The sequence below is a fragment of the Aythya fuligula genome, chromosome 2 (assembly GCF_009819795.1).
Source record: "Aythya fuligula isolate bAytFul2 chromosome 2, bAytFul2.pri, whole genome shotgun sequence".
Taxonomy (NCBI): Eukaryota; Metazoa; Chordata; class Aves; order Anseriformes; family Anatidae; genus Aythya; species Aythya fuligula.
In genome coordinates this window covers 118734437-118752567 of record NC_045560.1, presented here as the reverse complement: position 1 = coordinate 118752567, position 18131 = coordinate 118734437, and the positions used below count along the sequence as shown (strand labels likewise).

The 18131-nt window shown below is 39.5% G+C and overlaps 1 protein-coding gene across 1 annotated transcript; it reads left to right on the top strand.

The window, feature by feature from the left end:
• Positions 1–754: 754 nt before the first annotated feature.
• LYPLA1 (lysophospholipase 1) lies at positions 755–14803 on the top strand. Its single transcript, XM_032181389.1, has 9 exons — positions 755–854; positions 1111–1142; positions 4416–4481; positions 5866–5913; positions 7007–7077; positions 7688–7761; positions 8532–8633; positions 9276–9452; positions 10944–14803. Exons 1-9 carry the CDS (start codon positions 786–788, stop codon positions 10995–10997), a joined length of 693 nt encoding a protein of 230 aa, XP_032037280.1. The 5' UTR covers positions 755–785; the 3' UTR covers positions 10998–14803.
• The last annotated feature ends 3328 nt before the right edge of the window (positions 14804–18131 follow it).

The following is an 18131-nucleotide window of genomic DNA, read 5'->3' as shown; positions in this document are numbered from 1 at the left end:
TGCTGCTTGAGTTGCCAAAATAGCGTCCGTGTTAGCCAGATCGCAGCCTGCAGAACACAATGAGCGGATTGACTTTCTGGGAGGAAGCATCTGACAAAGATGCATGGAGTAGAGGACAAAGAACCGAGTGTTTCATTCGGGCAGAAATGTGTTCGCCGTACTTATCCGGAGCTGGTCTAAGTGTTAAAAATGGACTGGGACAGTGCAGCAGCTCGGCAGGCAGTGCCTGAGCAGCCTGATGCGTGTCAGGGTGAGTAAGAGCCACTCACGCTTTGGCCATAAGCCAGATTTAATTTGGCGATGGAGGCACCTGATCTGACAGGGACACATGAGTTCCGTCTAACGATGCCCTTTGCCATATTCGTGTTTTCGCTCTTTCTTGTGACCATTTTATATCGACTGCATGATGAGTATGGGGACTTCCCTTTACCCCCGAGCTCTGTACAACATCAGGAAAGCCATTTTGAGAAGAAACGAACCATAAACTGAGGGGGGCTGAGGGGGGCTGAGGGGGAGCTGAGGGGGTCTGAGGGGAAGATGAGGGGGGCTGAGGGGGGCTGAGGGGGACTGAGGGGGGCTGAGGGGAGCTGAGGGGAAGATGAGGGGGGCTGAGAGGGACTGAGAGGGGCTGAGGGGGAGCTGGGGGGAGGGTGGGCGGCCGCCCCTTCCCCTCAGCGCCCCCAACGGCCGCGCCTCACGGCCGGCTGTGGGCGGGCCGTGCCCGCCCCGCGCCCCGCCTCGCCGCTGCTGGCCGGCGCCCCGCTGGCCGCCCGGCAGCGCCGTGCATGTGCGGCAACAACATGTCGGCGCCGCTGCCCGCCATCGTCCCGGCCGCCAGGAAGGCGACGGCCGCCGTGAGTGCGGGCGGGGGCACTGGGGCGGGTTGGGCAGGCAGGCGGCTCCTTCTCCATCTCCGTCTCCTTCTTCCTCTCCGTCTCTCCCCCCGTCCTTCCCCGCTTTGTTCCCGGCCCCGGGGAAGGTCGGCGGGGTCGGGTGGCTGGGTAGACCGTGCGGCCCTGGCGGCGGCTCCCTCATGGCGGATGGGGCTGGGTGGGGAGGGGGGGGCGCTCGTCATTAGGGTTCTAACGCCGCTCTGTTTCTCTTTTCCAGGTGATTTTTCTTCACGGATTGGGGGATACCGGGTGCGTATGCCGGTCTGGTAGTGCGGGTAGTGATAAGGGTTTGGGTGCGACTTGATGGGATTTAAACTTTTTTTTTTTTTTTTGGGTGGTGTTTTACCCGTAACTTCACGTATGCTGCAACGACGCTGGCAACCATTTGGTGTAAAGAGCCAGAAAGAACCTCAAAAGCTTCCTCTACCGCCTTTCGAACGCGTAGTTTGGTCTGAACGGGACGCTTTGGGATTCAAATTTGGTGGAAAAAGAAGCCCCGTGTGTTTCTGACGTTTCTCTTTCCGGAGAGTAGTTCCTGGTCATTCCTGTGTTTGTCTAAATTTAGAAGTTTTTTTTGTTTTTTTTTTTTTTTTTTTTCCCTAGACTTCTGGACTGCCGGTTTGCTAGTAGGTGCAGTTAGTTCACGGGTTCTTCAGTATGTGACACTGAAATCAAGAAAGCCTGAATTTTAACACCTCAGAGCAAAGTCCTAGGTAGTCACCTCCTGCCTACAGGTTTCTCTATCTGATGTATGGTCTTAACACTCTTAGAAGAAAAAAACAAAAAGCACCACCAATAAAACCCTCCACCCTGAACAACAAGCAGGCTGTGAAATAAAACACCTGGTTTCCTTTGCCCCTGGAAATTCCATGCTGGAATGGAAATAAGAAGAGCAGGGAGTCCTTGGGAGGAGTCTAGCAGTGGTGTAATGTTCCTGCTTGAGGCTTGTGTGTGGCAGGATACAAGCATGCATTCATTCTTCTCTAGTGTTAAAGCCATTGAATTAACATGCTATTGAAACTTTTTTTGTTTTTCTAGAGGATTTTAAAGGAATAAGCACCTGGGAACTGGAAATAGTTACTGTGAATGCTGTGTCAATTGTGCTTTCTTTATGGACAAAACTACATAGTTTTTTGTTTTTTTTAAGAACTCTTTTTTTTGTTACCCAGAACTTCAGTGTCACCCCTAGGTTGAAATTGACAGTGCTTAAATTTAAAAAAATAAGCTTTTTTAAAAGAAAAAAAAAAAAAAGAAGTCCAGTCAACTGTCAGAACTGAAACTTATGTAACTTGGACACTTAGTAACTTAAAAAGAGTTAAGTCTGTGCATTTGGCAATATTTTACAAGCGGAGATGTTTGCTCTCATTTATTGTGCTGACTGGTAATTCGTCACCGGGTTTGAATTATCCCTCTTCCTCTTTGCTGGTAGGACGCAGCTGAGGCTGCAGTTACTTCCTGCATCTTGGCACCAAATGTTCAGCGAGGGGTTGCAGAATCTTCTGGGTCTTCTGGCTTAGAGTCCTTGCGAATTCGGTTGATGATTTTGGCAAGGGGAGAAAAATCATAAAAGTTTGCCCCTTAACATAAATAGTTTTCCTCATGCAAATGTGACGTTTCTGTTTTAGTTACAAAGCTGCCACACAGCCTGCAAATGCTCTGAGTGTACCAGAAGGTACTCCTGAAGTTGTAACACCTCTGTGGAAATAGGGTGACTTGCTGTGTTGTTCCTCTAGACCGCTGCAGGTTAGATTAGCTAAAGCTGCCTTGAACACACTGCCATTTTTTCCCCAAAAAAGTTATAGGACATAAAAAATAAATAAATAAATAATTGTTTGAAAAGACATAATAAAGATTTTTAAAATTCTTGCAGTTTAAACTGACTTGGATTTTTTCATGTGAATTTTTAAACTGCTGAATTCAATTTTACCAACTTTATTTTTCTTGCTCTGAGATGTCTGACATGTTAGAGGTTGTATTCTTTCATTTCTATATAAGTGGCACAAGGATTTGTACATACTCATCATAATCTGAAGAAAATGTGCGACATAGAAGATTGTTCTAAACAGTGTAAATGTGTATACAGTGCAGTTTTTCAAATTAGTCACAATAGTCTTCATACTTGGCTAAAGGAAAAAAGTTCCCAAATTCTTATCTAACTAGTTCTTCTCAGTCATATATCTCCTTTAGGTTCTTATTTGGTTATTTTGTGGTTTATTGAACATACTATGCAAGTAAGATGATCACCCACTATTTGTTACTAGTATATGTAAAAGCATGGGTAGGGAGAAGGTTGACAAGCACAGACAGAGCTTCAAATGCCCATGCTCTCCCTGTGTTTGAAACCTCGTTACCTTCATGTAGTATACGTTGACTTCTTAGGCCGATACTAAAATTAAAAGATGTTATGGCTTGTCTGCTGTTGGACAGGTTAGTTCAGCTGTGTCACTGATGAATTTGTTATAGATGTGTGCTGCTTAGAATCAACTTTTCTGTTACCTAGTTTACTGTGTGAGTAAATACTATAAAATGAGAAAAATCAGGAAAAAAGGAAATACGGGTACTACTAAATGTTTGGGAAAGCTGTGTGGATTCAGGTTTGGGTCCAGTATAGTTCAAGTCTAGATGAGCCCTGGCATGAGTCTTGCAGAGCTCTTTATTTAAATTACGAGTTCCAGTTTCCTGGTTTGTAGGAAGCTTGACAGCTCATGTCCTATGCAAATCCCAGGCTCTGTGCACTCATGCAGCACATGCTAGAGATTTGAAAACTTACCTGGGATGTGGAATGTTGTTCAGGACTACCTGAATCTGAGAGCGTTCCAGCTAAGCCAAAGTTAATGTGTTTGATTCGGTTAGGTGACCCTGTAAGGAGCTAGGTTAGGTGTCAATCTGCTATTCTGCCACACCAAGAGATGTGATTCAGAAATGGCAAAGCTGCCTGTGAAAAAAGCTGCCTTAGCTCTACAGCAGCAGCACAGCAGCCTGTGGGCTAGCGCTGAGCCCAGAAGCAGCACATAACTGTGCTTGTATGTTGCAGTGCTGAAGTTGTTGAACACTGCCAGGTGAGGAGCAGGCTCTGCATAGTGCCAGAGTGGCATTTCTGCAGCAGTGCCACAGTTCTGGTACTCAAATTAGATAGTGTCCCTGGTTGTATATATCACAGAATCACAGAATTTCTAGGTTGGAAGAGACCTCAAGATCATCGAGTCCAACCTCTGACCTAACGCTAACAGTCCCCACTAAACCATATCCCTAAGCTCTACATCTAAATGTCTTTTAAAGACTTCCAGGGATGGTGACTCCACCACTTCCCTATGCAACAAATACTCAGAGACAGAATAAACCTTTTCAGTATTGTAAGATATCTGTGGCACACTGTACTACATGTAATTTTTTTCTAAAAATACTGACCTAATTCAGCATATCTCGTACTTGCTCTGTGCTGTTGCAGCAACATAGAAGTGAGAGCTAAGCTAAAACATAAATGACATTTAACATGCTTTTTTTTTTTTCTTTCGTTAACAGGCATGGGTGGTCAGAAGCACTTGCAGGTATCAAAAGCCCCCATGTAAAATACATTTGCCCACATGCGTAAGTTTGTGACTTTTATTGTTTTGCCTTTTCTGTAGAGTTACATCTTAAGATGCTTGCACAGATGATGAAGTCAAATGGGATTTGTATGTCTCTATTTTTCTTTTTTAACTGAAAACATTCAAAATAATTCTGATGCTGTTAATTTTAGGAACTGCCAGGTTATTTACTTCAGGACAAAATTGCATTTTTATTCATGTTTTCCTTTTGTTACTAATTCAGGCTGAAAAAATAATTGGACAGTTTTATGTATAAAGTAGAATTGTTTTTGACTTTATGCTTTCACTGCATTGAGTGAAATGACCCCTCCCCCACGGTCATTTGTTAAAAGCCATTCTGAACAAGGAGTGATTTTCTGTATTTATTGACCTTTAGAAATGCTTCACATTATGTAAATGCAAATCTTAAACTCAAGTGTGTGTATAGAAGCTGCAATTTGCATATGATGTACAGCACATTTCAAAGATTAACAGGATATTCGTATTCATATTTTCAGCAAATAATGCAGTTTGAGAAGTGAAATACTTCTGAGCAGGGTCAGGAGTCAGTAAACAAAGCATTAAGATCTATCTGTCTTCTGAATTTATTTTAACACAAAAATCACGTCGTCTTCTGCTCTAACAGTCTTAGGAGATGCGGAGCAGGAGTGATAGGGAGGACAGGTAAATGATATTTCAGTGTGTATCAATTGATTACTGGGCTGTGAATTATTTATATATTTTACTGCGTGACCAGGCTTTAGTGAGCTGTTCCAAAAGGACTCAGCAGTATCTGCTGTTCTTTTCACTTGCCCTTTGTCATCTTGTAGTCTTCCCCACAGAATTTACTTTCCTCCCTTTCAGTAGATTAAAAGTGCAGCCGGTATTGATCCCTGGCATGAAGTTGTCTGAGATGATGCCATGCAGCAGCACAAGGGTGGAAGGAGCCTTGCAGCAGAGGCAGACGTTGCTTAAGTAGCTTCTACTGTTGAAAGAAGCAAATATGGCCAGACTTGGCCTTTTGTGCTGCATTTCGCTGCTTCTGTAGGTTTGCTGCTGTGTAAGGTACCTTCATCCACTGAGAATGTCTGTGGAACTGCAAAAAAAATTTAGAAATAACTAAAAGGCATATATATGTGTGGATTTTACGTGTGCATGTATACATATATAAAGGAGCCCATCAGTGTTTTGCTTCCTCTCCATCGAGGGTGATAAGTCAGCCCTGAATAATAAACACTTGGAGTCACTAATTTCAAGGGAGATTTCTTGAAGAGATGCTACAGGGTAGCTAATGTTAATTATGGTTTAAAAGTGAGACAGAATTAGAGATATATAATTTAATGGTGTAACTGCATCTGTATTACCACTGTATACCTGATGTCACTTCTGTCTGTTCTCACTTTTAGGCCAGTTATGCCAGTTTCTTTAAACATGAACATGGCTATGCCATCGTGGTAAGTACTTTGTTAAACTGCAAACAGTTCTTGAGGTTTAAACTCATAGTTCTTAATTAAAAATCCTGAACAACCTAAATGACTAGTTTTAATTGGATGTAAGTATCAATTTTTTTTTGGTTCAGTTCCCTTCTTTAAAAAGGCTTTCATGATGACACTAAATTCCCTGTGTGGTAGTGGTTACTCCTCAGGACTAACTTGCATGTCTTAAGAAAACAGCTGAAAACCATTTTATTTTAGAAGTATAATCTATAGTCTGTATTGTGTGTAGTCAACGGTAGTGGAGATTTGGAATGAAAATACTGTTGCTACTTAGTGAGCAATATTTGGTGTGGCAGTAGAACATCTAGAAAATTTAGAACATCCACTCTCAAGAGAAAGTGGAAACACTTTGATAGATTTAAATGGACTTAAACCAGTCCGTGTTTACCTTTTTTTATTTTTTTTCTCAAGTAACTTGTGTTTGTTTTTTGTATATTTCTCCAATCAGTATTTTAATTTTGTACATAAAACTGTGAAGTTGTACACAGACCTGTTAAATCTGCATCAACAGAGGAGTGGCCAGCAGGTCAAGGGAGGTGATTGGAGGAAATTTGTCACTCAGAGGGTGGTGAGGCACTGACACACATTGCCCGGAGAGGCTGTGGATGCCCCATCTCCGGAAGGTGTTCAAGGCCAGGTTAGATGAGGCCCTGACCAACCTGATCTAGTAGGTGGCATCCCTGTCCATGGCAGAGGGGTTGGAGCTAGACGGTCTTTGAGGTCCCTTCCAACCCAAGCCATTCTGTGATGATTCAGTGATTCTATTAAATTGAAATGACTGCTGATATATTTGGAACAAAACCAAAATGGAACTGCTGAACTGCAGTAAATTACAGAAGGTAGCAAAACTCTGAACAACTTTGACTAGATCTAGCATTTTATCTACATATACAGGTTGTCCATGATTTCTTGTGAACTGTGGATGATTCTTAGGAAATAAGTCAACTAACAAGCATTTTAGTTTGGAAAACATCTCAATTTTACTATTTGTGTTTTAAGGAAGTGGAATGGATGCTCTAATGAGTAATGCTCTTGTTGATGTTTTTGTAAGGTTTGATATCATTGGACTTTCTCCAGATTCACAAGAAGATGAAGCTGGGATCAAGCAGGCAGCAGAGAATGGTATGTTTAGGAACGCTTTTTAGGTCTTAAAAGTACTACTTTGTATTCTGAAACTGATCATTAGTCTGAAACAGTCTACAGATTCACAAAGTCAAAAGCATTGGGCAAGGTAATACGATGTGTTGCGTTACTGCTGATTTGAGTTTAGGTAACTGCATGTTTTTTTTAAACTTCATGAGTGAGTAGGTAGTTCATCAGTATAAACACTTCATACACTTCATATTGTCAATGGTAAAATGTACGTTGGAGCTAGTGTGCTGGTTTTTTTGTTATTTTTAAGAGCCTCTGGATAGCATGGCAAGTTAGAACAGTCTTCCACGTGTGCTGCTGGGTAGTTAGAAGAGGATACTATCTCCCTAGCAGGGAAACTTGCAAGACTTCCTTGCATGTTTTCCTCTTTGGAAATTGTATAGCTGCACTGGATTTTTTTTTTTTAATCATGTCCTAGATTTTTTGATAATTCTTACTGCAAGGCAGATGAAAGTTTCCTTTTGTTAGCTTTCTGTTGTCATCAGGGAGATGCCAACTTGTAGACTGTCTTGTAGCCGCTCTTGTAGACTTCCTACAGAGTGGAATGCATTTTCACTACTGGCCTTTATTTGTGTTGCAGTTAAAGCACTGATAGATCAAGAAGTAAAAAATGGGATTCCTTCTAATCGAATTATTCTGGGAGGCTTTTCTCAGGTAAGGTATGGTTGGAAAGAACTGTGTCTCTTTCTAGGGAAATAACCTAGCTATCCTCATGTGGGAAATCCAAACTCAAACTAAAAAGCTGATGATAGGTGTTTCTGAAACTTTAAAGTGTCGGTTTCTCTTTGACTGAAAAAATTAATTTGTTCATGTTAAGCAAATAATTACTGTTCACTGAAAAATGAACATGTGGGAAAAAGCTCCTAAAATGAATAGGCTATTTAAAGTCTGTTGTAGTGTTGCCTGAAAATCTCTTTTCTTGAACATCTTGGTAGTATTTTTAATTTAACTTCAATTTGGTAGGTATTTCATGGTCTGGATTTGTTTGGGAAATATATTTCGACCATTGTGGCTTCTAAAATATCATAACAGGCCAATGTCCTATAGACCAATTGGGTCTATATGCCAACTGTCTATGTGAAAGTGAATTAAAATATCAAAATAATGATGATATTGTCATGAGTGGTAGTGCTTTTTATTCATGTCTAGCTTTGAAGTCTAAGTTTCATCTGTTAGTTCTGGTAAATTTGCCATTTTACTTGTGAATTGATCACATGGGCTTGGAAGTGGGGGGAAAATACAATAAGTGTACTGTATATCTGTATCTTTGTGTATAAGAATACTTGATATTGCTCTTACTATTGGTTCTGAGGAAGAATAAATTGGAATGGAAAAAGTTCTTTAAAGGAGAAACTGAAGATCTTGAAAGAAACATGAAAAGGAACGTTACCTTCACCATACTAATACTAATCTTTTTGTCTTAGGGAGGTGCTTTATCATTATATACAGCTCTTACAACACAACAAAAATTAGCAGGTGTTGTAGCCCTCAGCTGTTGGCTTCCTCTACGAACTTCCTTTGCTCAGGTATTTATGTTTCTTTCTTAAGGTGTTCTGCAGTTGTGAAATTAGTATATCTGAAGATTGTATCTTGTGCAGGAATTAGTGGCTGTCATTACTGAGTATTGCCTGCACTTAGATAGCTCCGAAGTTTGTGAAATAGGGCACTGCAGGTTTAGAGTTAGGCAAGTTGGGAAAATGAGGAAGAACTCAGTAGCTACCTCTGCTTAAAATAACATTCGGAGGAAACGTACAGGATATGGCAAGATTTTCCTTGAAGATTAATTTTCTATTTGCCACTAGTTCCATCTGCAAGTCTTATTAAAGACTAGGTATTTAAAAAAAAGTATCAGTTTGTTTTACTAGTCCAGAAATCACACTTTCTGAAGAAATTTTCTGAAATGAGTGCCAAAATCTTACTTGCAGGTGTGTTTTTCCTGTTTTTTTTGTTGTTGTTGTTGTTAAATTTAATGGGTGGTTGGCCAGGCATAGAATGTATTTCATGGGGAACTTGCATGCTATTCATAATGTTCTTCCTTGAGAATTCATCTTGCTTTGTCATGTCACAGGGAGTAGTGCCCTGGGGTAATTTTATCTCAAATATGTTAGTTTTACTTCATTTACTGTCTCCTTCTTCTCTTCCCCCCCTTTAAATCTCACCCCGGACAGGGCACTATCAGTGGTGTCAACAAGGAGATTCCCGTTCTTCAGTGCCATGGGGACTGTGACCCACTTGTTCCTTTAATGTTTGGTTCTCTTACTGTTGAGAAGCTAAAGAGTATGATAAATCCAGCCAATGTAACCTTCAGGACTTACTCTGGCATGATGCATAGCTCATGTATTGAGGTAATTTTCTTAATGTACAATGTTTTAGTTGTGCACTTTATTTTTCCCTCCAAACAATTTTTTGGTTGTTTTATTTTTTATTTTTAATTAAAAGTGCATGGTTCTATTGACTTATTTTACTGAATAGGTTAATGCCTGGCTGAAAAAAAACATCCAAGGGAAATGTTTATATGACTGTTGGGGATTTCATTGGAAAACTTTATTTTTGGGTCTAGGCTGGTTGGTCTATAAAATACTTTTTTTTCCTAATTTTTATTGCTTGCTTATTAAAGTAATCACCACAATGGAATGCAGATTGAATTCTCACAGCATCAGTACAGCTTGGCATTCTGGGGAGAAGTGCACGTTCTGTGGATGGTTTTGGAGACATCAGAGGAATTTGGAGGGGGGTGTTGCAATTTTGAGAGAGGCAGCCTCAAAATCTGTGCTTATGGTTCTGGCCCAGCAAGCAGTTGAGCTGATGTAATGGCTTGCTGCTGCCAGAATGGGGTGGGCTAGTTTCCTCTGCTCTTGACCTTGTGGCCCTCTCTTCCTGCACCAGCTCTGGAGCTGATCAGAAACTTCTTTGAACCCTCTGAATTTGCTAAAATGGTAAAAGCTGCTGGCTTAAGTTTTGCTGCCTTAGTGAGTTGAAGCATCTGAACCCACACAATGGTAGGAGCAAAAAACAGAATAGGCAGCAACGAACAGGTCTTCCATTTTTCAGCAGCAGTAACTTTGTAAATTTGGATAGCTGCATCTCTTTGGGAGGTTTATGCAGTTTTATTACATTTAGACAGTAATAGCATTGGGTTGTCATGCAAATGTATGTGTTCTTTCTTATGACAATTAGTACTTTTTGATGTGTTTTTTTTTTTTCTTTGGGGCAGGGGGGCAGTCATGCATTTTCTAAACTTGCATAAAGTGCTACTGCCGTATATTGCGTATTCCTATGAAGGAGCTTCCCTGGTTTAAAAAAAAAAAAGTAATAATAAAAACTAAATTATTTCTTATGTGGATTGGTTTCCCAGTCTGTTTCACAGTGTTGCTTTTCATTCCTTAAGATAGGAAGTATCATGAAGGTAAAGTTGTTTGGCTAGGAGGAGATGCTGCTGGGTTTTCACACCACCGTTAACTTGCAAAGGTTTAAAGTATGCATGAACCTACAGCCTTAGCTACATTCAAAGCCATCCATTTTCAGCCTGGTGCTGTTCACATTACTTGATGATTAATATGTAGATTGTTTGTTCAACTTCACAGAGAAAAAAGGTGGCCTTTGTCCTTTTCCTTCGGCTTTAACCTCTTCCAAGCAAAGCTATATCTATTGCCTTGAAGTTACCTGCTTTGATTTGCTGTGTGCAAAGTGGTAAAAACATATCAAGTAACTAATTGAATATTCAGTATTTCTAGCCCAGCTGCTCACAATAACTGAATTTTTGAAACCTTATTTCGTGTAGCTGAAAATATATTAGTAGTGAACTTCAACTAATGCATACCTTTCTCTTTGAACAGGAGATGATGGATGTAAAACAGTTCATAGACAAACATCTACCTCCCGTAGACTGAAATGATACGTGAGAAGCCTTCTACATAAAATACACCAGCATCAACTGTGGTAGAGCGTTAATCTTTTCACATGCCTGATAGGAAGCATTACTTCTGTACCTACAGTGTTACTACTGTGTTGCAAATTTATACTTAGGACAAGGATTAAATAATACACACGTGCGAGAAATGATAATCTTTTTAGTATTGATCATCCACTGATGAAATTGTAAGAATGAGGCAGCTAGGTAACAATGATAGAATGTAAACTGAGCATACTATTTTAAAGACATGCCTGACTTTTGATTGCAAAATTTTGAACCATTTGTACAAGTAATCAAAGACTAAATTTATGTGAACAACATAAATGTGACCAGTTTAGTATGTTTGAGACATGTTTGTTCTTAATACTCTTTGAAAATAAATTAAAACATTTTGTTTATGTAATGGATGCATAAAGTACACAACAAATGTTGTATAAAAGTATGTAACAGTGGGCATATGGTGGTAGAATAAATGTTACTGAGGACAAACCTTGAAATGTTAAATGTTAATTCTTACACCAGATAGAAGGGTGGTTCTCCTAGAAAGACTTAGTCAGTAGAGGTATATCCTGTATTTGAAACACCACAATTTTTAACTGTTTTCATACAAGTATATACTGATAGTTATATCATTATGAAGGGACTCAGTACTTGTTACACCATCATTCGTTGCTGTCTTGTTGCCAGTTGTTTTAGATTACTATAAAATGATGTCAAATACTGACTTGGAACAGAATTCTGAAGAAGTGCATAAGGTTAATATGAGTTTCATTTAAAAAATCCTGTTTTGATATTGAACATTCATCTTATGCTTTAGTCATTGTAGCTTTCATTTATGTAGAAATGTTCATGATATATTTTACATGAGCGATTCCAGCATACAGTTTTGATTTTTCTGGCTGCCTTGGAGTAACTAACTGAAAACAGTGCAGCCATGTAGTTTTTAGTTTTGTGTATTGTTGAAGTCTCATTTGTAACATAGACATTGACCAGTTTAGATTCTCTTTTGTGGAACTACCAGTGGAATTGGGATAACTTTAAATTGTTATTGTCTAATACTTTCTTTTATTTCATTTCAAAACTTGAGATTTTTTCTGGAAAAGAAAACAGAATGTTATTTTCAAATATATGATTGTATGTTTCCCTGGATCAATGTAGCCTAAGAATGTGGAGACCTACTACAGGCAAAAAAATGTTCAAGATATAGAATGTCTCTTATTTTAGAAGCATAAAGTTCTAGAACACACTGGATTACAGAAATCAATGCATGCTTTTTGTAGTTAAGAGCTGTAATTCACTTTCTGGAAGTAGCTGTTCTTCTGTAGCATTTAGAGGCCATCACCACACTAGAGATATTAAAAAAAATATACTATGCTTTTTACTACATAATAAGCTGCTTAACAATCTTCTATACTGAAATATGTTTGCAAGCAAAGAATATTCCTGTTTTGGATGCATCTGTGTTGTCAGCATTGTGATTCATACCTGTAGATAAGGTACTTTCTACTCGCCCAGCTTAATCAGGCAGTCCTCTTGCAGTGTTTTTGGATTTACATCACAGGAACCTGCCAGTACAAATGTATAAATCAGGAATTATGTATGTATATCCCTCTGACATAGCTGCTGCCAGAAATCTGGCTTGTTCACCTGGTCTGAGTTCTCAGTTTTCATTACTTTTCTTCATACGTAGTGCACTTCATTTTGAGGAAGCTATTTTTCTTTTCTAATCCTGTTTCTCTGGATTATTAAATATCTCAATTGAAAAGGATTATTTTTTTTTTTTCTGAACAGTATTGGGACACTTCTAGAAATTCTATCTGCATGGCTGAGGAGTCTATTAACTTTGAAGTTTAATTATTTTTTTCAGTCTCAGTCACTGTTCTATGTATTTGCCAATTTGTCTTTCAGTTAATTTCTTTCACTGAAGAAACCATAATATTCTTGTAGTTGTGCCAAAGTTGTGTTCAGAAAACTGTATTTCCTAGCTTGGAGTCATTCCCAAATTGCATTAGCTAATTTTTCAGTCCCGCTGAATTGCAAACTTCTTAGTCAAGCAGTATGTTATTTCCCTTAGTTTTCAGATTGATTCCTACTCCCCTGTTGTCTAAGTTACTCCCCAAATACTGTCTTGTTTCCAAACTTCTGCATAACCTTCTGATCTTTTTTATTATTTTTGTGTCCTGTTTATGAATTGATAACAATGTCCAGCTGCTGTTGTTCATCTCTTATGTAGTCTGCACATTTCACATTTTTTTCTTATGTTGCGATTAGTTTAAAAAGAAATATTCCTAAGATGTTAAAATGAGATTGGTCTTAGCTTTATTCTGTTAGCTTAACTCTTTTCTCAGTTTTATGCACGGGCTTCACAGCTCAAAGTCAGCTTCTAGCAATTCTGCATTTTAAACTTAGATCAGCTTCAGCTATTGTCTCCATGATGCTTTGAAATGTTCTTTTAGAAACGCTTTATATGACAACTTTGTTTAAATACTCAGCTAGCATAACAATGTGTTTTGTTTTGTTTTGGTTTTTTCATACTGTTTTGCTGCTTACTTTATCCACAAAGAGCTGTGTTACCAAAGTAAATGTAAGCAAATGTCATGACTTAATTCTGAATTCCTATTCTGAGAAGAGTCCTTCCTCATGCTTTGTTGCAGGGGAGATGTGTATGTTGTAGATGGGGTTTTCTAAAGAGCCCAGAAACCAGAGGAAACTTCATAGATGTATTTGAAGCCTGCCCCATTTCTTCCCATAGTAGTGTGTGTATACTGAGCTCTTTTTTTTTTTTTTTTTTTTTTTTTTTAAACTTCCCAGCTCATTGGAAAGCTGTGTGTGATCTCTTAGCTGAACTTAGTCACTACCTGACGTGATTTGATGCTGGGGATGTTGCATGATGTCCTTGCTGGCATGTGTTTTTAGGCTGAATGATAGCTTGTCCCAGTGTGTTTATTTTCACAACAGTCTATTAAAATGGAGAAGTTGGGCTGTCAGTGCTCTAAATATGAAAATCCTGTTCTCGGAAACTACGACTTGAAAATCTCCAAGAATTAATTCTATTTTTGCATCGCTGAACTTCATTGAAATGGGATGATGCCTTAAAAATGCCTGTTTAAGCATTGATGTGAAAATGTCCTGCTTGCGGATCAGTTTATTTCAGTGGGTATTGAGCTCCCCAATACATTTTAATTTCACATTCAAAATTAAGTTTGACTGCAGTTTCGTGACATCAGAATTCTGACTTCTTTTTAGAAGATGTTCCCCATTTTTAACTAAACACATTGAATCATGTATTGTGAGCCAAATCTTCCAGCCATTCCTGAAGTAAATGTACTGTGGTGAGGGCTGTATGATTTGGTCTCTTCCTATTGTGTACAATTACAACACAGTAGATTGGTAAAAAGTACTGTACATCATCGCTGGTATTAGAATTGTTAATTAAAACATGTTCTCTCTAATGGGGTATACTGAACTTCATTAAAATTATTAGGCTGAATCTTGGAAGTAGGGGCACTGTTTCTGTTAATGGATACGACTAATAACAAACTGTGTATGTTAATGAAGCCATATGTACAAGGCCTGCATATCTTAAATTTTATAAAGAAATACTGAACACTTGCTCTTTGTGTTATGAGGTATAAGCCATTTATATTTAATATAAACATTTAACATGTAATTTAGTTTGTGATAAGGACACAACTTTGAAAATTACTTCTGTAGTAGGGAAGATGTAAAATCTTTCAGTTTTTATCATTGTGAAATAAATATCAATCAGTGTTTGGGAAAGTACTAACGAGTTTTTCCATACATACCTGAAAGAAGTCGAGCTTTCATGTGCTGTGAAACAGGCACTTGGAGACCTCTTGCAAATGTACTGCAGAGTAATGGATGCATGATTCTGTAATACAAAAGGATGATTCATAGTTACTGAAAACAAACAAACAAACAAAACATGTAATGATTTGCTTTTGAGAAGAATGCTAAGCATGAATTATTATTTTTTTTTCATATTCTAGGTTATTAATTTTATTTCAGCTTGCTTCCTTGGAATCTGCAGTAATTTTGAAAGGTAGAGGAAATTAAAATATTTTCCAGTGCCCTTATTGTAGGACACTGAGGAGCCAAAGTCTTCTCTCTGTGTGCTGTTAAACCATTCCCTGGGGCTTCTGCAGTGTCAGGGAACCCTTCAAAGTTATGTTATGTTTAGCATACGTACCACTCTATATACTTGTTAAAGAATCAGTTTTCTGGTCAGGGGTTACGTGCTCCTTAGGCTGACTGTGAAATCTGAGGCAGAACAGCGGTATACACAGTGTGAGGCACTCCCACGAGAAAACATGGAGGTTATCTGGGAAGAAATACTGTGAAGAGTTTAGCTGAAGAAACGTGAGAACGAATGGTGTCTTCATGTGGTAAAAGTAGACCTCCCTCAAGCAGCTTGAAGAAACTAAATGTCTGCTTGTCTGCATATGTGGTGGTTTTCATCTTCTCCCTCGTCCTTAGGAGGAGCTTCTTCCCTTACTAAACAAGCTTACTTCATTTCCATTGTTTTTGTCTTGACTGTAGGGGCGACTGATACCATAGCTGGTTGGTCCTTTGGGGTGGTCACAGTGTGTGTTATCTCGTCATCGAATTCAGGAACTTCCCTGTCCCCTTGAGGGTGCTGGGCAGTGTTAATTGACATTTGAGAGGCATAAGCCAGACCCTAGCAGAGTGCAGCAAGCTGGTGGAGTTCTCTGGTATTGCCAGGGTCAGGGCATACGTCTTTCAAACGCTCTACCAGTTTTCTTGGATTTTGCACTTGTTCTGGGGTGAAGTTAAGAACCATCAGAGGAGAAAACCGTGACAGGTACCTGCCCAAATCCCCCCACACACCTTGCCACCCACAACTACTTTGTCTCGGGGCAGGTCCTTGGATGATATTCTTAATAAATTGTTTGACCTCAGGGAGGAAGACAAACACTGGAACTAGTAATAGGATAACATCCGACCAAGGGTAGCCAAAATACTCAAAGGCTGCTGCAATTAGCCCCCAAGGAGAAAAGAAGAAGGCACCACCCCTGATACTATTCATGGATTGACTGCTAGGGGAGAAAAAAAGAAGGCAGTGTAATTCTTAATATTTCCAAAAAGATAATCTCCAGGAGCCTAGAATGATAACAATGCAAGGCCTGAGTACCAGACGAAACTGGGGGCACAGCATGATAAAGAAACCAAACACAGATTTCAACATGTTCTCCGATCGGATGTAGAGGAAAAAAGAGAACAGAGAACGGACTACATACAGCACAAAAATATTAACAGAAAACCCAACATTGTGACTAGCATTATATTAGTTGTAAATACCTTAATCAATTCTACTGTTATCTCAACCCTCGAGCCCCACGTTGGGTGCCAAAAAGGACTGTGGTGGTTTTCCTCAGCTGGGCAGCCGAGCTCCACCACAACTGCTCTCTCACTCTCCCCTCTCCTCAAAGAGGAAGGGGGGAGAAAATACAACACAAAGAGCTCAAGGAAGCACAGAGAGAAGGAAAAAAAAAATGTTCTCTACTTCCCATCAACGGGAAGCAGGGCCTCAAAATGTGTAGTGGTTGTTCAGGAGGACAGCCCCCTACCCCACAGGAGCCCCCTTTTCATTGCTGAGTGTGACATCAGGTGTTATGGAATATCCCTTTGGTTGGTTTAGGGCAGCTGCCCTCCCCATCACTTGCCCACCCCCAGCCTTGCTGGCTCCTGGGGGCTTGGAGGGAGTCCTGATGCTGTGCCAGCACTATGCAGCAATAGACACAACACTGGAGTGATATCAGTGCTTTTCCAGCTGTGAGTGCAGAGCACAGCACTGTGTGGGATGCTGCAGGGAAAGGTGACTCCAGCCCAGACAGACCCAGCACAGCATCGACTGATGCCAACACATTCGCATGGAGTCCATTGAAGTTAATCTATGGAAATGCGTATTAGATGCAGTGCTATATGTGAATATTCAGTAGCAACTTATGGATATAAATACAGCTGGTAACAATAAAAATGCAATAATACACAGTAATTTGTCAGTTTATGAAAAACCTTGACTAGTTTTCAGTGCCATTTGCTTTCAGCCATGGCATACTTTTCAGTAGCAATACAGCTGTGAGGAGAAAAGTTGCCTAGAATTAGCATAGTAAAAAATTACAGTGTAGTATTGAATTAAACTTTATCCAACACGGTATGAGACCATTGGTGTGGTAAATGAAGAAAGTGACAAAATTCTCAGCATGACAACTCTTTAACCTGTAAATGAGATTCTCTGAAGACTAATTTTTTTTATTTTTTTTTTGCTTGCCACTCTCACGTTACCACCAGTTGCCTTTAGGATAGCAAGTTTTATTAATTCTTCTTGAGTGAAATATGCCTTTGATATAACTTATTAAAGCTGATTTAAATGAAGTACTTCCATTATTTAATTGGCATCCATGAAGTAAATCAGTAGATAACGATTTTCTCTTAGTTCCATTTCCTGGAAAAGAACAACCTCCTCCTTTTTAATCTGCAAAACTTGTAAAACTTAAAACTCCTAGCCAGTTTGCAGAGGTGTAGTCAGCTTTACCTCAGGCATCAACGTGAGAGGTTTAGTTTCTCTGTGTAGGCAAGGTGGTTTTCCCTTGGGGACACATCAGAGTTTTTAAAAGGAATGTGGTATTGAGATGGTGAACCTGGATTGCCCACTCAGTGGGGAAACAAGGGGAGGTCCTGTCATCAAAAAGTATATAAATCGTGTTTTGGAACTAGTAGGGGCGCTTGGTCTAACTTCAGGTCACACCATTATAACCTTTGGCTAGTCCAAGGAATTCAAAAACCCTATTTGTTGAAGAACAATAGAAATAACTACTCAAGATGCACGTTACTGTTTCCGAAAGTTTGGAGGAAAATCTCACAGATAAGAGAAATCACAACTCCCAGTTGCTACAGCTCCTGTTACGAATTGAATCTTGTACTAATCTTTTTTTTCCTCTGTGAAAAACAGGGTCAGTTGGCTGATGCAGACCGATTGCAGTTCTGTTTTGATAGACTGAAACCACCGTTTATGAAGTGTTCAAATAAAGAGGAGGGGCACAATGAGTATGTTTTGTGGTTACATAAA